General features: G+C 40.1%; 1 protein-coding gene across 5 annotated transcripts; it reads left to right on the forward strand.

The window, feature by feature from the left end:
- Positions 1-6,678: 6,678 nt before the first annotated feature.
- vegfab (vascular endothelial growth factor Ab) lies at positions 6,679-18,616 on the forward strand. 5 transcript variants are annotated; one of them, XM_035423406.1, is made up of 8 exons: positions 6,679-7,406; positions 9,328-9,370; positions 11,147-11,343; positions 11,544-11,620; positions 11,734-11,766; positions 13,762-13,833; positions 15,736-15,867; positions 16,983-18,616. In XM_035423406.1, the coding sequence occupies exons 1-8, from the start codon at positions 7,344-7,346 to the stop codon at positions 17,002-17,004; spliced, it is 639 nt and encodes a 212-aa protein (XP_035279297.1). In that variant the 5' UTR covers positions 6,679-7,343; the 3' UTR covers positions 17,005-18,616. The 5 variants fall into 5 exon arrangements, 4 of the variants coding, with proteins under 4 accessions (XP_035279297.1, XP_035279299.1, XP_035279296.1 ...); XM_035423405.1 differs by lacking the exon at positions 6,679-7,406 and adding an exon at positions 8,398-9,091; XM_035423408.1 differs by lacking the exon at positions 13,762-13,833.
- The last annotated feature ends 1,526 nt before the right edge of the window (positions 18,617-20,142 follow it).

Here is a 20,142-nt window from a genome sequence, read left to right on the forward strand (position 1 = left end):
TGTACATGAAAGAGATATATGTATTTGTGTATGTGCATGCTTGGTTTGTGTGGGTGTTAATGCTGACAAGACATTAAACTTGACGCACCTCTTGATCCCTGTGTGCTTTCTTCAGTATCAGCAGAATTAGGAGCCCCTTGCACTCTTCATTGTTGTTTTTCAATTAAGTGAACAGGGAAAGGAGTGTCCTGCTTAGTTAGAGGTCTGTCTCTGGATATAACATCACCCCTCACTTCTCCATTACTCTTGTATCCCCTTTATCTCTCTTCCTCTCTAACTAATTCTCTCTCTGCCCTTCTCACTGTTCACTGTCTGATGGGTTTCCCAGCCACATCTTTGTTTGCCAATGTGTGTTATCATACACAGTGCATGCTGAAGAAGGACAAGGGGCCTAGGATAAATATTTTCACAGAGAGCATGTGAGAGGTCTTATAGGCCTCAGGCGGTGCCAAGGGCATTAGGGTGGGGCCTGGAAGGTCCGTGGGGATTAAGACCAGTGTTGGGGGAGGCAAGGTTGGGGATTACAGCAGTTGGGAGGCTGGGCGCGACGAAGAGAGCTAGAGTGTTGGAGGGCAGGGTTTGGATTGACCCTGGGGATTTCACTTGTATTGGGGCAAAAGGTTTGGGGATAAGAGCAGTTTTTTTGGCAGGGTTGCGTTATTTTTGTAGTGCTGGGGGGGTTGGCCTGGTTGGCCCTGTGGTTTACAGTACTGTTAGATGGTGGGGTCTGGGGATACTAGCAGTGTTAGGGAGCTGAACTTTGTTGAACAGTGGGGTGTCACGAAAATTTTGATCACATGCTGGCCTTCAGACTGAGCTCCAAAAACTGAACAGGCCCTCCAAGCAGAGCAGATGGGCAGATAATTCAGAGAGGATGAGGAGAATGCTTCACAGAAGAGATTCACAGGGGAATGTGACATTTACTGAGATACAATGCACAATGGAAAAACAGCAAGCTTCATCGATAAGATTCACAGAGGAGGGTTTCATAGAGGAACTTCACTACACCCTCAGAAGGTAAAGGTGCAGTGGCAGTACATCTTTGTTCTTAAGGGAGCACATTTCCCAAATGTACCCCTAAAGTAATATCATGCTCTATTTGGGTACAAATAAGAACTTCTACAAGCAAAACAGGTACAAATGATTTATGCATTGCTGGCTACGGTTGCAGTTTTTTTTTGCATTTTTAGGATACCACCCCAGTGACAAGAGTGTGTAGTCTGTAAGAGGAGACCATATTTGGCTTGCTGTCAGTCTTCGGCAAACACAGTGACACCATATTCTACATGTACCATGTCTGCCCTGCAGTGCACACTCCAGGATATTATTTACACGTTCATTTGTTGTTTTCCAGATACTTTCCTACAGATATATCAAAATGACATTTACACCCTTTACTCATTGGTGTGGAAACTGAGGAAGCTGGTGATGGCAGTTTTCTACATTAAGGACCCAGATCACCAGATCTCACTTTACCCAGAGGACCCAATCTCACATTGCACCCCTTTGTCTATGAACTTTATCATGTTAATATTTGACATCCACACAACAAATCTGCCTGCTGTTCCCTGCAATACACCAGGGGGCAGAGTAGCTGCTTCTGAGGGACGATAGTATGAAAGTGCTACAGAGAGAAAGAAAGGCAAAGAGATAAAGAGCACGAGTGACAGCAGTACAGTGCATATGTGGATTAAAGAGTGTGAGATGCCATCAAGACAGAAAGAGTGAGAATGCTATTGAGATAGCAATAGTGAGAATGCTCTTGAGACAGAAAGAGTGAGAATGCTATTCAGACAGCAAGAGTGAGAATGCTATTGAGACAGCAAGAGTGAGAATGCTATTCAGACAGAAAAAGTGAGAATGCTATTGAGACAGAAAGAGTGAGAATTCTATTCAGACAGCAAGAGTGAGAATGCTATTGAGACTGCAAGAGTGAGAATGCTATTCAGACAGAAAGAGTGAGAATGCTATTGAGACAGAAAGTGTGATAATGATATTGAGACAGAAAGAGTGTAAGAAAGCTACACAATGTGCTGCCTTGCTTTCAATCTGGCAAATAGACGTTAGAACACAGTTTTTAACAAATCTGAGTGGCTAACCTACTGATGGATGGGTTAATTCATTGATTGATTGAATGACCCTCTCTGTGAAACTGGCCTTTCCAGAGTGTTAGTGTTTGTGCTGGTGGGTGTGCTTGGAGCTCAAATGAAATCAATACCCCCTGAGCAAAATGCGTATCGAGAATGAAAGTTTTTAAGACATCACATCCAGATGTCGCCTCCATACATCTGTACACCTCACTCTTTCTTGTGATTTAGAAGACATTGTGTGACATTTCACAATATTTTAGTGGTCTTGGTCAAGATTGGAAGATACACCGTCTCATGTGGATGCCCACTGGTTGTTGACAGGATAGTGACGAATCCATTACAACTTAATCTGCTCATCCATGCTCAGTGGGTAGGTGTCATGTTAAATCCTCAACATCATATAAATGCCTTTTGGTTAATTCTTTGGGATTTTGGTTTTTTAACACAAATGGAAAACTTCCATTCATCTATATGTACCGTCAATGTTTCATAACAAAACAAAACAAAACCGATTTGAAAAAGATACTGCAGCCCTTCAAGATTTACAAAATGTTTTAATTATTTTTACTATCGGTGGAGGTGAGGGTAGTCCTATATGGATTGCACATCCTGTAACCTGACCTGGGATATGAGTTTGAGATGAAACAGACAGTGAACCTGATGGGGATTTTTACTCGTAGTCAATGACTGTGTTTACAAGCACATCATTATCATGATCTTATTCAGAAAACTCAAGTATTCTGGTTACGATACAGCCCATGTCAACACCTTACTCAAAAAATCAATACCCAGTTAAACCCTTATGCTGAATATGCAAAATCCGAACAACATAGGTTGCATTTGCTTCTAATAATCCGCAAATGAAAAGGAAACATATTATTCCATTTATGCCACTTAAACACACATTTGCAGGGTGTCTTGGGTGTTGAAGCCAGCTAATTGCCTGTAAAAATGTCCCAGCAAGCACAAGGCCCTCACTTATGGACTGACAAGTAGACAGAAATCTTAATTTCTGTGTTAAAAGAATTAAACATTGTGCCATACATGGACAGCAGAAAGCACTGAAATAGTGATTTATGTAAGGCTTCAGCAGACAAAATGAAAGACACTGAGCTCAGTCAAACCACAGCACAAAGTATACTCAGGTGGAAGTCCCTGAAAGCAATGTATTTTGTAAAGCCGTCAACATTGATGCATTAACTTATGCAATTCATTTTAATTCCAATTATTAATTAGCTACTAGTATTAATGTAGGATGGCATATGGGAAATCTGGCCATAGATCTGCATTAATGGGGGCCGCCACAGCCAAAAGAAGAAAATGCAATTGCATCATCATTAATCATTAAATATTGTTTGCTTGAGTTAACGCATTAATGTGGAAAACCCAAATTTTAAGGCAAAGACACAAAACAAGACCGGTGATTCACGTCCAGCAAATTTTCAACACTCAATGCACATGGAAGAATTACTAGGATGCTGTTCTTTAGCACTGATGGAAAGACATAAACTGAACATTCAGCTAATCACGTATACAGGAATAAGATTGGATTATTCCTTTCAAAATACATATAAACGGCATAATCATAATATAAATGTAATGAGAACAAGGATGATTTTTCTGAATGTGGTGTGCATGTAAACATGGTAATTGACTCCCAGGCAACTTATTAGTTATACCTGTAAAAAAGGTATTTGGAAGCGAATAGGACATTGGAAGCCATTTTACTGTAGATTCCTTGTGCATGCACTGTAGATTCCATGAAAACATGTTGGAAATCCCTAAGCCAATCAGATAAGCATACCACAGACTAACTACCCCACTGAGACCTAATATATAGGAGTAATAAAAACAACTGTGCAGCAGTTATTTATTTGCTTAATAAAGGGATTATTTTGACTCGCTTTTGGCTTTCTGAGGAAAATTGCAAACACATGAATAGATAGGGTAAAGGGGGTAAGAAATGATTGGATTGCAGTTGATAACTGGTAAGTAAAGTGCCATGTTGCATACAATGATGCCAAATAAAGGTTAAATAAGCAGAATAAATAGAAAACCAATGTTCAATTGTAATGTCTGAATAAGAACCCAGAGAAATGATGGCCCATTGCAGGTCAATTATCAGGCTGCTGGACAATACTGAAATATTTATATGAAAGATGTGGCAGTTTCATTTGACATTAACTTAAAGGCATGGGAGGCAAGGTTTGTTGTGCATTGTTTACCTGATCAATAAGTTTTTAACTTCACAGCGTTATGATATTTACTGCTTTAATGTAAAGAAGTTAGCAAATCATAATGAACTGATGAAGGACTTGCATCATATGTATGTTTCACATTCTTTTAAAAGATGCATACTCTCCTATATCTATGTGTTGCTGTTACTACCCAATCCATGCACCCCAAGGATGACTGTGGGTATTCACTGTTGATTTTTATAATAGTATGTATCAAATAATTTTGCTAATAATTTTGCAAATAAACATACAGTTGGACCCTACTTCTAAATAATATCACAAAAGACAGCAAAGATTCAGTGCCAGCTCAACATAACTCAGTGTCTATCAACCCATATGGTTGTCATATCACATATTCAAAGTCCATGTAAACTTTCAATGTCCTTAAATGACGAAGCCATCACAATTATACATGTATTTTTGTATTTTTGAAATTCATTGAACCTAGATTCAAACACTGCCAAATTTACAGACAACGTATGAAATTTTGTAAGATGGACAAACTTACATTTTCTTAGCACGCTATCAAGCTGCTAGCTAAAAATAAACACATAAGCTTACCTGTCAAGTAGAAAAAGGTGCCACTTCAGCATTTGTTCTTATTTCCACTCAATTCTAAAGGAGTAGTTCACTTTCTGGAGTTTTTTTTTCAATATTGTGTAGTATATGTTTTGATTGGCACAGGCAGTTGTGTGTGAAAAGGGATATTGAATCTAAAGTTGCCGATGACCTTCCAGCTTTACAATGGTGGGAATAGTGGCTTTCGGGGATTTGTAGTCTAAAGCCAGAAAATACAGTTCAAGCTAATTCAAAGCAGCTTGTCTATCAAGTGAGTTCATGCTTATTTTATAGATACAGTATTTGGCAATGAAATTTCCCTGGAAATGCTAAATTACACCTCTACCTTATGAATGTTTAAACCTCTGCATACTGACTCCCACTCATGGGCACTTGTTTTGCTCTTTGTGTTTGGGGCGTAACCCCCAGAATACCAGCTTTGTAAGACTGATGACGATTTGCATTTCTGTATTTCATGATCCAAGAATGGCAAGGTAAAGCATGCTTTGCAGGCCCAGTGTCCTTCTTCAAAAGATGTATCTTTATATTTACATCAAAAATAAATATTATTATTATTATTCATTTTATGGTTGCTGTTCACATGGCACTGGTTCCAAGTGTAAGGTATCTAGAGCAGAATGTGGATCACATGGGCAGAGCATGCTAAAGTGAGTTGGCTTAACCACACTCCCAGTGTTGATGCCTTTCAGTTCAGTGAAGGGGGCATTTACCCATGACCTGCTGTCTCTGGAGTTTCCTCATGGCTGAACTGCTGACAGCTGACAACCCACACCTTTGGAAATATAGTACACCACATAATAATTAAAAATGTCAATGCAAGGGAAAAATCTCAATATATCTGTTTAAATTAAAGGGGTAGTTTACCCAAAAATGAAAGAAAGCTTTGTTTACACTTACCTGGAGTGCTATCTATACATCCAGATTTTTGCTGAGACTTGACAAGTTTTTTTAGATATCCGCTGTAGCTCTCCCTGATAGGATGGACCTCAATGAGGCCAAGTATCTGTGGTGCTCAAAGCGCCAACATTTTACATTAAAAAAAACTCAACAGCAAAATGTCTTTGAAAATATATGACGACGGTATTCACAGACATCCACAGACACTGTTGTGCACGGTTTGATTCAATTTATCTGCACAAAGTCGCAGCCAAAGCATGTCAGTGTGCTGGGGCGCAGTGTCAACGTTGCTCTAAAACATTGTTTTGACAATGTTGACGCTGCTGTACAGACATGCATCTGGTGTACATACACGCACCAGGTATCCAGTTAAAGGAAACACTGGGTGGGTTTGGGGGAAAAATATGAGTCAAAAAAGTTTTCATTGAAGATTTTTAAAAAGTACATTTCCATCAGAAATAGAGAAAATGTGTGTCAATTGTACAAAAAATCTAATTTGGTTTGTATTAAAAATGGTCTAATTCATACCACAGGCCATTTTGAAATACAATTGAAATAATTAAATTAACCTGTTCTGTATCATCATAATCTAATCACAACTCATAGCACATGTTATTTGATTTTAGTATTTTTAACATTTAATTGTACATATAAACATAGTAATGTATGGTGTATACGCTGATCAACACCACTGTCTAATGAAAGGGGGAACACGCTCTTCCCAACAGCTTTACCTCTCCAAAGGTTATCGATTTTATAAGGTTTTAGCCCTGGGCCCTGGACTCTAGTGAACAAAAAGTCGGCCAGCCCACACAGCGCGTTGGCCAATGAGCGCGGCGCAACTCAACACACGGTTTGTCTCGGGACTGCGCTACAGCAGTGTTCTGAAGGGACAGAGCGAGAAACCGAGACTTCCACGTCCGTGTGTGGATGTCCCAGCGATTTAGGAAAAAGATCAGAAAATCAGGACAGAGGACATACAGTTATCAATCCCATCTTCAGTGCGTCTTGCAGAAGGAATTTTTATGAATGCTTTTACTCTGGCTAACACCTGAATGTCGATGTTATAAATGGTATTTCATATGCACAGTGCCACTGATTTTAAGGGTGCTTTGCGGTTTTCTACAATTATTTTGGAAGTCTGTGGAAGTTTCAACTTTTTTCTTTCTATTTGCGACGGACACCCGCTAGGAGAGGGTGGCAAATCAAGTATGGGATTTCGACTGTGATGTGGAGTGTTATTCCATTTGAAGAAATTAAGAGATTAAAGAAAAGAGAGGAAACAGAACGCACTTGGGATTCTCTTGTTTCTGGATATCTTGACATTCGTTGGCAACACTTGCAAAACGTGTTAAAGGATTTCTCTCATGTGTCCTGTCTTCCACACTGGTTGGAAGGGAATGGGAATAATGCCGCTATAGCTTTGTTTGAGATATTCCTTCAATTTTGTTTGTTTTTTAATCACCACAAATGCGTTTGAAGAAGTCAGTTATTGGTCGGATAGGATTTTAAAACGAGACTCAGATCTGGAATTACAACCATGAACTTTGTTATCAGTCTGATACCATTATTTTTCGCGCTTCTGTACTTGTCAACTGTTAAGGTAAGGTCCATGTTTAAACAGGAAGGAACTAATGTGGATATGGAGGATCAGAAATCATTAGAAAGTGAAGCGTTAACGTTTCGTTAATGAGCAGGTCGTCCTTGTCGCTCCCCCTGCGAGGTCATTCCTCGTGTTCTAAGAACCCAAAAAAAGTTTGTTTCGCAGATATCAAAGCGATATCATAACCAAATCTCTTGCCTGGGGCTTTTTGGTGAATGCCGCGCTGAGTGGTGCGTGGGGTGTTTTCTTGTTATGTTTAGTTTTTTAGTATATACATATATATATATAGCTGAGAAAATGTGGTGAAGTTTGACATCGGTGATCCTGGAGGCCTGCTCATAACCACCCTCTTGGTGTTATAACTTTAAAGGCGCAGCAGCAGTTTAATTTGATTTGGAAACAAGGTTACGTGTAATAAGTTGTAATGAGACACAGAAAGATAAGAAAATGGTCCTCTTTTCAGCCTGACTATGAACCCCATTTTGTTATTATTCTATTTATAATAGTGGTAGTAATATCCTTGTTGTAGCCTCTATATCTCTAGACTGTGTTTTATTTCTGAATCAATTGTATTTATATTTAAGTGTGAGGTTGCAATAGGCTATAAAAAAATAATGTAGTCGTAGTTTTGATGATGATGGTGATGATGATGATGATGATAATAATACCAACAGGTTTTAGCATCATACTGCACTGTCAAGCTTGATGGAGAAAAAAGTGAATACGTCCAAATGAAATGAAGCAACTACATTTCTCTGTAAAATCGAGATTTGCATTCACTGAACTTGAACACAGAATATTCTTTAGCGAAGTTCACTGAAACCTAATCAACTATAACATCAGTTATATTTAAGTGTACCACGCTTTCGCTTTAAAAATGAGTCATAAAATAAAAGTCCCTTAATTTCAATAAATGATTGTAGCCTAATGCAATTTCAAAGACCGTTTACTCCGTGAATCATTGGTAACCGGTAAAGCGCTTGCTGAAATAATTTAACCTGCTGCACCGCCACCGGAAAATCTTTTGCTAGCCTAACCGTGCCAGCAGTGAACATTTTAATGAGTTACCATTTATCAAAACACACAGCCGTCCGCGTAACATTATAAAGCTAAGATTTCACGTTTATATTCCAGTATTTTACTTCTTACCGCTTAACTAGCCTACCGCAAACACAAAAGGGGTGGGGATTAGTGACGACGTGTATGCTATTTTAGTTTCAACACGACAAAGGTAGGCTATCATTGTAGACTGCTTTGCTCAGCTTCCGGCACCCAGTCTGTTCCCACCATTTTCAACGTAAATGGCTTTATGAACTCATATGAGACCACACTCATTCTGCTGCCGACTTTTATCTTTCCCGGTCGATGAGGCCAAATTGGCATGTTTCTCACGCAATGTTTCGGAGCTGTTGCGCGAGAAGCGTCACCATAGCGTGGCGTGTCTGTTCAACCAGCCAGACTTTCTAATGAGTTTGGAGGCGGGGAAATAAATATCAAGAGATCAGGCCATTTGCGATCAAGAAGTGGGAATATGCCAGGAACCATTGTAAAACATTCAGTGACATTTCCTTGTAAACTATATCAGACTGCTTTTGAAGGAAATGGGCGCGTTCTCGGTGCTGCATAAAGATTTTTTCTCCATAACTAGTTTAATTCTATCCAGAAACAGTAGGCCTACGCAAGGAGTTAAGTTAACAAGTGATATCCTTTTCCAAAGACAAAAGACTACGCATTGACGATCCGATGTTCTTCAGAAAAGAGCCACTCATTTTCCTAAAATGAATGCCAGATTATGTCCATCGTAATTTTCCTGCTGAGGAACCGATTTCTGTTTAGAAATGCATGGGATTGCGATATTGTCTATTTCTTTATGATGGGAAGTCAGCCCTGGCATAACTGTGCGTGTACTTCTGTCTCGCAGACTGCCCACATACCCAAGGAGGGAGGGATGAACACAAATGACGGTAGGTGCGCTTTTTTTTTCTAGAAGCGCATTAAGCGGTGCATCTTGATAGAACGCGCCAGGGGTTTCACGATTTATTTCATTTAAATGGAGGCTGTAGCGCGTGGTCTGCCCCCTGGCGGACAGACGTTTTACAGATCTCTCTTTCTAGGTACAGTTTTTGTTTTTGCATGACAGTTTTGATTTAAAAAGTTTAGTGATGCATTAAAAAAAAAAATGACGGTACATTTTGTATGCAACAGTGCCTTATTCGCGCTTCTTGGTATCTCTCATTTAATTACTGTGTACGCTTTGAAAAACGTTGATTTGTATTTAAAATCAGTCGCTATCGCTCAGAATTTTAATGGAATTTTAAAGCTGATTTTAATGCACCAATATTATACCTTAAAATCGACCTTATCGTCTTGATCTTGTTATGTTCATTAAGTGTCCCAACCCATGCTGTTTCTCTGTGTTCCCCCTGACAAAACACTCCACATCAACTGTAGAGGTATTATTTTGTAGCTCCGGGTTAAGTCTCGGGAATCATAATGCACGTGGGAGAATTAGAGTGTATCTCTGAGCAGTGAGATTCATAAGAAATTCATCAAACCATACAGAGGTTATTGAAGAACAGATTTACCATTTGGAAATTGATTTATTCAAACCAACCTTTTTATAATGTATGTGAACTGTACATGCAATAGCCACATTTATTTGTTTTCATGGTGGGGATAGATATTTTATAGTAGACACATTCTAAGTCAGATTCAATTGTAGAATAGTTCAGTTTTTGTCTAATTAGTATAATAAAATTGCTAAAAATGAAAAAGTTCGGAGTTCGATAGCATGACTGAAAATTATTTTGCAAGGCTCCAGGCAACTATCATTATGGTGCAAGAATACTGAGATTCATTGTGGAGTTACTTGTGGAGCTGCGACTATGTGTAAATTAACCAGTTTTTGTCTATGTCCAATTATGACACTCACATAAGAGGAAGGTACAGGCACATGTGCACATGCACACGGAACCCAAACCTGCACGTGGTCATACAAACGTATACTGTTGCACATAGCCTGACTAAATTTCCTTCTTAATAGGTCTAGGTTATTTGGCGTGAGTATTTGTGCACATGGGGGTGGTCTGTTAGCAGGCTTTACATGCTTTTTGTTTGTTTCTCTGGGGCAAATTAAGACCCTTGTTAGCTTGTCAGCATAAAAGGGGTTTGAGCTCAAGATCCGTACTATTGTTTATCTGCTAAGCTGGCTTTTATGATACACACCACGCAGGAAATGCCTTGAACTCTTCTCTAACAAAGGGGAAATAAGCTCCCTTCAACATGGTACTACTCTTAACAGGTCGCCTGAGACTGAGAAAGAAAGAGACCGAGAGAAAGAGAGCCAAGGACAGGGAGGAAGAGAGGGTGATATCGCCAGCAAGACGATCAGGGAAGGAAGACAGGGAATAAAGAATAAAAAGCAAGGGAAAACAGTGAGAGGAGATGAAAAGCAAGAGAGATGGTGAGAGAAGGTGAAATAAAGGGCCAAGAGGGAGATAGGGTGAGGTCATGAAGAGAGAGAGAGGCAAAGGGGAGAGAGAGAGGGAATGGAGCAGAGAAAAAGGAGAGAGCAGAACAGTGGAATGCTATCCTAATAATTATGATACAATGACAGCTCAGTAAGAAAGGGATGGCAGCAGAGTTCAACAAGGTTGTTTCCACTCTGTCGTCTGATAGTGATGCTGAGGCCGAAGAAGATGATCAAGGTGATGAAATCTACTTCCTCTTTTCCCCCGTAGTGGTTCCCTTCATGGAGGTGTACAACAAGAGCATGTGCAGGACAAGGGAGGTCCTGGTCGATATTTTCCAGGAGTATCCCGATGAGATCGAACACATATTTATCCCGTCCTGTGTGGTTCTCATGCGCTGTGCTGGATGCTGCAATGATGAAGCACTGGAGTGTGTCCCCACAGAGACCTACAATGTCACCATGGAGGTGAGCTCTTTCTAGCCCTACAGTGTCGCCATGGAGGTGAAGGCCCTGCCCTTCTCCTTCCTGATTCTCTTTTTCATCTCAGTCCCTGCTTTTCCCAAGGAAAACCTATGCTTTCCTCTGTAGCACCCCACCCATGTTGTCACTGTGTGCAGTGTTGCAGAGTGTGTTACCTTGTGCTGTGTTCTCTCATCTTTCAACAGGTGAAAATGTTCAAACACCTAAAACAACAAAACAATTTTCTGCTGAGTTTTACAGAACACAGAAGATGTGAGTGCAGGTAAGAAATAACAGGCAGGCAGAGAATAGAAGCTCAAGGCCCAGCAGGCTGTCTTAAAGGAACAAACTGTACACCATGAGATAAAGTATTGTTCTCTGTTCTGATCTTTTCAGACCAAAGAAAGAAGTGACAGAAAAGAAAGAAAAGTAAGTACTGATTCTTTGTAGTTTTTGGCAAATACACAAGGAGGAGGGGAAAGGGCAATGAGCCAAATGTAGAATGGGAATGAGAAGAGAATTAAGAGGGAATGAACCAGTAGCAAGGGTGGTAGGGAGGGGGGGAGGGTTCTGGAGACTTCAAAGAAATGCTAAATTTGCTGGATGCTCCATAGATGCAGCAACATATTTGCCATATACAGAAACATGTACACAACTGAGAAATAGCTATTGTGTAATATGTGTACTTTTGTGTCTTTTGTGTAATGTGAATTCAGCAGTCCATTTTCCTTGTTCTGTTCTGTACAATGCCACACTGTCCCTTGCTGTCCATTTTCAAATTATGTTTTTTTATTGGGACCTAGTTATGTGGCACCTCCCATAACGTAAACCTATAGAGAGTGAGTATATACTGAGAGTATATACTGGAAAGTACATTTTAATTTTTAGTTGAAAAACAGAAATGGAAAGTTTATTTGGATTGTGCTAATGATGGAGAAGCAGTCCTGGAGAGTTGCATAGTGCCCTGTGTTAAAGGCACAGGCTAGTTAAACAAACACAACAAACAGCAGACAGGCAATGCAGGGGACCAGGGGCCCCCTTGGGAGCACTGTGCTGTTTTCTGTGTTTTGGCTGGCTCCTAGGAAGTTGTCCAGGTGACAAAACATTTCAGCCTACTCCTTTCAGTTTGTTTACTGTATTTTATTTTCATTCTATTTTATCTACTATTTTTCATGAAACTATCATTTTATTATTAGTATCAATTTACTACTTTATAACATGCATACAAAGACCCATGGCCTGCACCATCATAATTATTTTGTAACATTATAGTCCAGTCATTGAACATTGATCTTCCTCTTGCCACGTATTGTAATGACATGACAACTGTTTTTAGTCATAGTGTTGTAAATGCCAGAAGAGAGATTTGGAAATGCACAGGGATGCAATTCTCTGAATATAATTGAGATAAATTGGTTCCCATCAAGAGGTGGAACTGTTTCAGGTTACTACATCAAAATACACCTCTGAAGGCTACTGTGTTGCTTTTCCAGTTAAGGTACCCTTCTGGTACTTGGATGAGCCCCAAGGTCTTGGATCGAATCTAGACCATGCCAGAGCCAACTGTGGCTAGTATTCCCTCAGTTGGCAATTGCGTTTGCCAGAGATGGAAGGATTCAGTCAGTTAGGGTTCTGTATTTCATCGCTCTCTAGCACCCTCTGCTGGTCGGTCAGGTGCCTGGAAACTGCTTGCCAAAGCTGCACGTGAAATGTATTCCTCCGACTCAGCTCCGTGCAAGCTTGGTTGTGGGTTGCAGTGTGAGAAAAAGCAGGCTGGTGACACCATGTGTTTAGGAGGACAACTGCAGATGTCTTCACTCTACAGAATTGGTAGCACGGATCAATGCTTGAATGTGGCTGTAAGTAGCTTATTGGAGATTCTCAATTAGGAAATTGGACATGTCAAAAATTATAACTTGTAAAGTAGGGTATAGAAGTTTCCATTAAAGTGCAACCCTGGGCAGAGGGAGAAAACTGCATCTCACTTCTAACTCCTTGGAGACAGGGATTGTCTTACCCATCTGCCTCTTAACACAAAATCACCATCTCATGTGTGTCTTGCCTGTCTTTCTGTGTCAGTATCATGTTCCACCTGCTGCTCGTGGGACTCAAATGGTCTTTGTCTTAAACATTGGCTTCCCTGATGTGGAAAAGCTATGTCTCATCAGTGTCATGTCTTTAATTGCACACGAAGAGGCTTTGCTTTACATGTGTCTCCCCTGTGTCTCATCAGAGAGGTTGTGTCTTGCATATTTCTTCCTGGACTCATGAAGGATTTTTGCCTGTGTCCTCCTGAGCAGAGATGCCGGGGCCTCGCCTTAATAATAATCCCTACTCATCATCTGATTTTTTCATTGAATGCTTTTTCTGCACCCAGATCTCCTGGATTTAGATGTGTGCGCATTGTTTTGTTTTATCTTCCAGAAAACCCCGGAGGGGCAAGGGCAAAGGCCTAAAGAGAAAGAGAAGGAAAAACAGAGAGAAAAAGCCACCCTCGTATGTCAGCTGTGCATATCCCATGCCACACTCGCGCTTGAGCGTGTCTCTCATGGTCGCTAAGTTAATTTGGGAAGAGTTTGTTTGTTTCTTGTAATTCGCCCTGCGATTGGCATGAAGCTTATCTTTACGGTTGATTTCGATGCAGCTTTAACCCACCGGGGCGATAATAATATGTCGTAGAAGTCAGATGGTAAAGTAACGATGCCACCGCGCATGTGCTTTTGTGTGATCAGACTAATCGTGTGACTGGTGGAATGGGACTGGCGTGCTGTTGAGTCTGTGTGCTGCTCTTTGTGGTCCATGCGTCTTTTTAAAACGGCTGGCTTTGTCATTGTCTTTTGTTGCAGACATGACCGGTATTTTAACACTTGTATCATTTCATCTTGTTTTTCCGTTATGTAAACCAAAGTATTGTGCGTCTTGTTGGTAATGTCTCTTATCTGTAGTCAACATTCAAGAAAAATAGACCGAATCAAGATGTTTTGCTAGATTTTTGTTTTCCAATGAAAGAGAGATACGATCTCTGGAGGGCCAGAACAAAGAAAGCGGGTTTTATCTGTCAAGCAGGATGTGAGGGCAGGACCTGAGGATCTATCTAGGTGTGTCTAAATTCACGTTCACTGGTTTGTCTCATCGGAAAAAAATTCCAGTGTTGATGTTGTGCTTTTCAAATTGAAGTTGTCCTCTGTTCTTCACGTATCTGAAAGTGCGAAAGGCATTTAATGGAATAAATGATTCTGCATCTTTAAACTCCAGCAATCCTGAGTTTTATTTAAACATAGAGAACGGTACAGTTCCAAGAGAACTGTTTGAGAAGCTGGTGCGCTTCGTCTGTTCTACGGTAGTAACCTGATCACAGGTATCTGTCCCCAGGCTCAGAGAGCAGAGCAATGGCTCTGGGCTGTAAACCGAACTACAGTGATGCTAAACTAGAGGGATGGGACTAGTGATGTCATTTTTATGTCAGTATGTGTGGGGCAAAGGTGGAAAGTCCAGGAAGAAATAAAGGTACTGCCATGTGTTTCTTCAACCCATGAACTCAGCCAGCTGATTTCACCATTTAGTTCTACATCCTGAAGAAATGTTCTAATTAGCAAATCCAGGTGATTGGAACAAACGGGAGGACTTTTACTTTCTGAACCTGGATTTTCCACCTCTGGTGTGGGGTTGGCAGTGGGGGCAAATGTTGCTTGTAATATATTCCTGAACATTACATTATGCTCCAGGCTGCAGTGAAGCAGCTGACAATGAGCTGTTTGTATGACAGCAGGATATGGTGTTTTTTTCAGTGTGTAACTGGCACATGCTGCAGCTACTTCTCAGATACAGAAATACACCAGTCTTATTTCTATCACTGTCTTTCTTATACACCAATAAACCACTTCCATCCATCACTGATGTCTTTCCATGTGCTAACTCACCTCTGTGCATCACTAATCCATCTCCACACTTCACTAACCCAACTCTACTCAAAATTAACCCAGCTCAGTGCATCACGAACCCACCTCTACTCAAAACGCCACTTCCGTACGATACTAGTACACGTCTACACACTGCTAACCCATCTTCACGCGTCACTAGCACACATCTCCACACTGCTAACTCATCGCAGTACATCACTAAATGATTTCCACAGACTTCTAACCCATTGGTATGTCACATTGTCATACACCACCCACCGACACACCATGAACCCACTTCCATGCAGCGGCAGCGTACTTCCAAATGCTGGTCACTCATACCCGGGCGGGGATATTGGCCTCCGGTGCTCAGCTCCAGTGTATGAATGGAAGCCTGGGGTTTTGGGGTGATTATTGTTGCATGTCTGTCTGTCAGTGTCTTTCTCTCCCTCTGTCTGTTGGAATGTTGTAGCTGACTCCCCTTTTTTCCTTTTTGCAGCCACTGTGAGCCTTGCTCAGAGAGAAGAAAGCGCTTGTTTGTACAAGACCCCCTGACATGTCAATGCTCCTGTAAACATTCAGAGCTAGACTGCAAGTCCAGACAGCTGGAGTTAAACGAAAGAACTTGCAGGTTTGTTTATGATGCCTTACAATAAACCATGTTTGTATCCGCATCAATTCTTAAATAAGGAAAATTATGTGTATACTCTTCATAGGCCTGGAGGTCAGTAAGTGTGCATAGAAACATCACAGAGTACGTGTATTCACATGCTACATTATCCTTTACCTGCTTGTGTGTGTCTGGGCCCTGCTTTGGTCCTTGCTCTCTCCCTCAGTTCAATCAGTGCGTTTACATGCATAGTTGAAATTGATATATATTAATAGCTCAATTTGGCCAAAAATGAGATTTAATTGGATTATTGTCGTTGTCCCAATATACATGACTCGGAAAGAATCAATTTATTGACCGGAGGTGTGTCTGAAGAAGGCTTATAAATCCTGCTTCCTCCAATTTTGTCGCAACTTTTTTGAATAGTTCACCATTTCGTGTTTTTCTTCCATCCATGCATTTTAGGATATTTAACTCCTTTAGTTGCGATAGCATGAAGTTGGTCTCCTTGTCCGTCCAGAAATGTATTTTTTTCGCCATGATACTATGGAGGGCAAAACGGAGCTTTAGAGTGTCGCCAGCAGTGTATGCGCGTGAGCTCGACAATGCATTTCTCACAGAAAAGGTCGTTTGTCGCCTTTATTTAGTTCATTACAGTGGTGATACTAGTGACAATAATTAAGTAGTACTGTGCTGTTAGCCTTTATTGATCACCGTACAAAGTTAATGTGAAGTAGCTAGCACAATTGGACAGCACTATCCCATAAAAATGTACTTGAATGGTAGGCTACTTGCTCAATCGAACGGTAAATGTGAACAAGATTCGATGATAGTCAGCGGCACCAAAATTTTGTCACACCCTCAATAAACGGCAAAAGTCCCAGTAGAAGATTGAATGAAATCTTTTAAAGTCCGACTTTGAAAAATTTGAATTAGTACTATTTCAGTCTGACTACAATGTTTACATGATTTTTAAAAGGCCAGTTTTAGCCGGACTAATACAATAAATCGACATTTTCAAGCATCATGTAAACCCACTGACTGTTGCCCGTTGTGAGCACCATCCCTTTTTGGTCTGTGGGGCGGGGTGTTGTCATGTGAGATGCCTCTCTAACCTTCTGTGTGTTCTGTTCCAGATGTGAAAAGCCAAGGAGATGAGAGGAGAAACAAACTCTGACATGAAGGGGGAATATCTGCACCGCACTTTGAACTCTGATCATTTTCTCAAAGGATGCATTCCCTGGACAGACTGAGAAGAATGAAAGAGAAAGAGAAAGAAAGATAGAGAGAGTTCCTGTATCTTTTAAAAAATATTTATATATATATATATATATATATATATATATATATATATATATGAAGTAAGAAAATTATAAATTTGTATTGCTGCTAAAAACAACACTATAAAAAAGTGAACGACTACGCCAGTGCATGTGGCTGGCGTGTGAATGGGACTGAGATTTTGTTGCTGGTAGTGAATGGGATTGAGTGTATTTGTGTGCATCGGATTGAGTTTCCGTGTAATGGTCTTTTATATCTGTTGAAATGATTGACTTGATGTAAAACTTCACTGGATTTGGGGATGCATGTGGAGAGAAATATAAGCAGGCAATGAAGGCTTCCCTTTGGACATATGACTTGGACCTAGCCTTTGGAGAGGAAGGCAGGAGCAAATCTCTCTGTCAAGAGCGAAGGAGGAATACAATGACCGCAGTGGTGTAGACATTTTCCAAAGGAAAATAACGGCAGGTCCTGGAAAAGGAGAAGGGCTGGAACTTTGAACGTCTTCTTTGTGATGTCACTTCCTGCTCTCAAGAGAACTCCATTGTGGGCAGGGCATATAGAAGCTTGTCACCAAGGCGACTGCTGACTAACACTCAATAGGACTCGGAGTGTAAATACTTGTAAAGGGATATTAATTGGAGGTATATATGGAAACATCTGAAAATTTAGTATACGATTACATTGTTCTCTAAAACAGAGGCATTCATTTTTGACCCATTTTGCTAATTGAATTTGTTGATTTTCCAAAGAGCACTGCACACACAATTTCAAAACTACAAACTGTATGTACATAATTAATATCCCTTTTTCGTAGTACACTACAGTGGATTTATAATGTTAGAATATGTTCAGTATTCAGTCTGTATTTAATTTGATCTATTTATATGCAGTGTTATGTTAAGGTGTTTTGCTTCATTTGTTGTCAACGTGTTGCCAATTTGCCAGGCCCTCTGGAGAGAATGGTTAATGGCTTTTTATAAAGAAGAAAAATAACACTTTAAACATTCCTAAAAGCATTAAGAGAGACTTTCAGGACAATACTCAGCGTGAGGTTTTCTTTCCAGGATGTCGGGGTGGGGCGGGTGTGGAGAGGAGGTGGGTCGATTGGGGTTGTCATGGACGATGATTGTGATCATATTGAGCATGATTGTGCCACATTCTTGGTGTCTGTGCCCACACTGTACCCTGCACTAAACTGCCCTCTAATAGCCGAGCCTGAGCTCTGCGCCCATCCGTGCTACAGCCACACTAATGCAGCCACACGTGAGAGAGCTCCTGCTTCTGGAACATTCTACCTGTGTTAATAATGACAGATGTTCTCTGTAATCACGTGCAGCCACATTTAGTATATTTTCACATTAATATATTTATTGGTGCTGTAAATTGGTAAGTTTAAAATATTAACATCTATTGTGTTTTTAGTGTAAGTAGTAAGCATATTTATTTTCAAAAGATATTGTTTTTTATTAAATGAAAAACTGATTTATTTGCTTGAAGGTTTGACTTTTTATGCCATTTTATAGGGTGTCCTCTTGGTTTGGAGTACAGTGGTAAGTGGGATGTGTCCTTTCTAGTGCTTATCTGGGGGACCTTGGACCTTTTGAAGATTTTAAAGGAGAGATGCTCTAGTCACAAGTTTCACAACAGACCACTTCTGTCCTCATGGACTAAGAGACTTCAAATGGATTCTGTCCTTCAGTTAGTGCCAGTCAAAGACTGGGCTAATACAGTGGTAATCTTGCTACTCTTAACATTGTGAATACCATTTAAGAATGGATTACCCCAAAGTATTTTCCAAGGGCTTATACTTACTGGAATCCCCTTCCAGTAGCTCTTAAAGACAGAAATGTGCCAGGTTTCTCTCAATCACACGTTGTTTGACAATGTTGTGGTGGTAGGTATCCCTTTTTGTCAACTTGCAATTTGGGTTAGCAGGCAATAACCAATACTTGTACAGCACTATGAGTTTAAAAGCCTTCTGGGTTTTCCACAAAAATATCCAGACTCACTTTTTCCAAAAATTTTATTCTCTGTCCTCTGATCTAATGTAAATACACAATTCAGATATTTAATGAAAGGTTAAAACTTATTTTTCAGTATCTTTTACTTTGTAACTTTCCTGCTGATTACATGATCAGAAATGTTCTCACAATTATTAATTATCTCAATTGGTCATTATCTACTTCAAGCAAAAATAAGGTCTGTTTTAACTTTTCAACTAATGACATCTGTTCCCAGTAGCCAATTGCAGGACCCACAGGAAAAGATAAATAAAATTGCACACAAATTTTACAAAAGAAACGTTTAAAAATCAAAAATGTGTTTTATTTTCTCACTGTGGCTCTTATTGCTGGCTTCTTAAATTATATTAAGCAAACTATATTTCTGCATACAGATATATTTCTGATCCAATAAAATCCTAACATAACATAATGACGAGAACAGTTCATTCAGCCGAACATGCTCGCCATTTTCCTACCACTAAAGTGTACCTAGTGCTCAGTTTGCCTATAAACTAGATATTATCTAGCACCGTATCAAGCCTGGTCTTGAAAAACCCCATATTCTCTGCCTATATTACATGATCTGGCAAGCTATTCGACGCAATGGCTACTCCATGTGAAAAAATACTTCCTAACATCTATGCGGAATTTACCTTTTGCTAATTTCCATTCATGCCCCCTCGTTCTACTAACAGCTCAACCTGAAGAATATCTCATAGTTCATTTTGTAATGCCTTTTATGAATTTAAAAGCCTCAATCAAATTGCCTCAAGTCTCTTTTTACTAAGCTTGAAGAGATTAATCCTCTTTAGTCTTTCCTCAAAAATCTTATCTTTCATACCAGGGACCAATTTAGTTGCCCTTCTTTGAATCTTTTCCTGAGCCTCTATATCTTTCTTGTAGTACAGTCCCCCGACCTGTGCACAAAACTCTTAGTGTAATTTGACAAAGATATTGTATAAGATAAACATGCAGTCAGGTCCATAAGTATTTGGACAGTGACACAATT

This window comes from Anguilla anguilla, chromosome 6, assembly GCF_013347855.1.
Source record: "Anguilla anguilla isolate fAngAng1 chromosome 6, fAngAng1.pri, whole genome shotgun sequence".
Classification (NCBI taxonomy): Eukaryota; Metazoa; Chordata; class Actinopteri; order Anguilliformes; family Anguillidae; genus Anguilla; species Anguilla anguilla.

Excerpts from the sequence above, each read along its gene's own strand:
- vegfab (XM_035423405.1), top strand. The coding sequence starts at position 9,008 with ATGGGCGCGTTCTCGGTGCTGCATAAAGATTTTTTCTCCATAACTAGT. Across the intron at positions 11,344-11,543 it reads CCTACAATGTCACCATGGAG|GTGAAAATGTTCAAACACCT; the intron begins GTGAGCTCTTTC and ends ATCTTTCAACAG. Across the intron at positions 15,868-16,982 it reads TTAAACGAAAGAACTTGCAG|ATGTGAAAAGCCAAGGAGAT; the intron begins GTTTGTTTATGA and ends GTTCTGTTCCAG.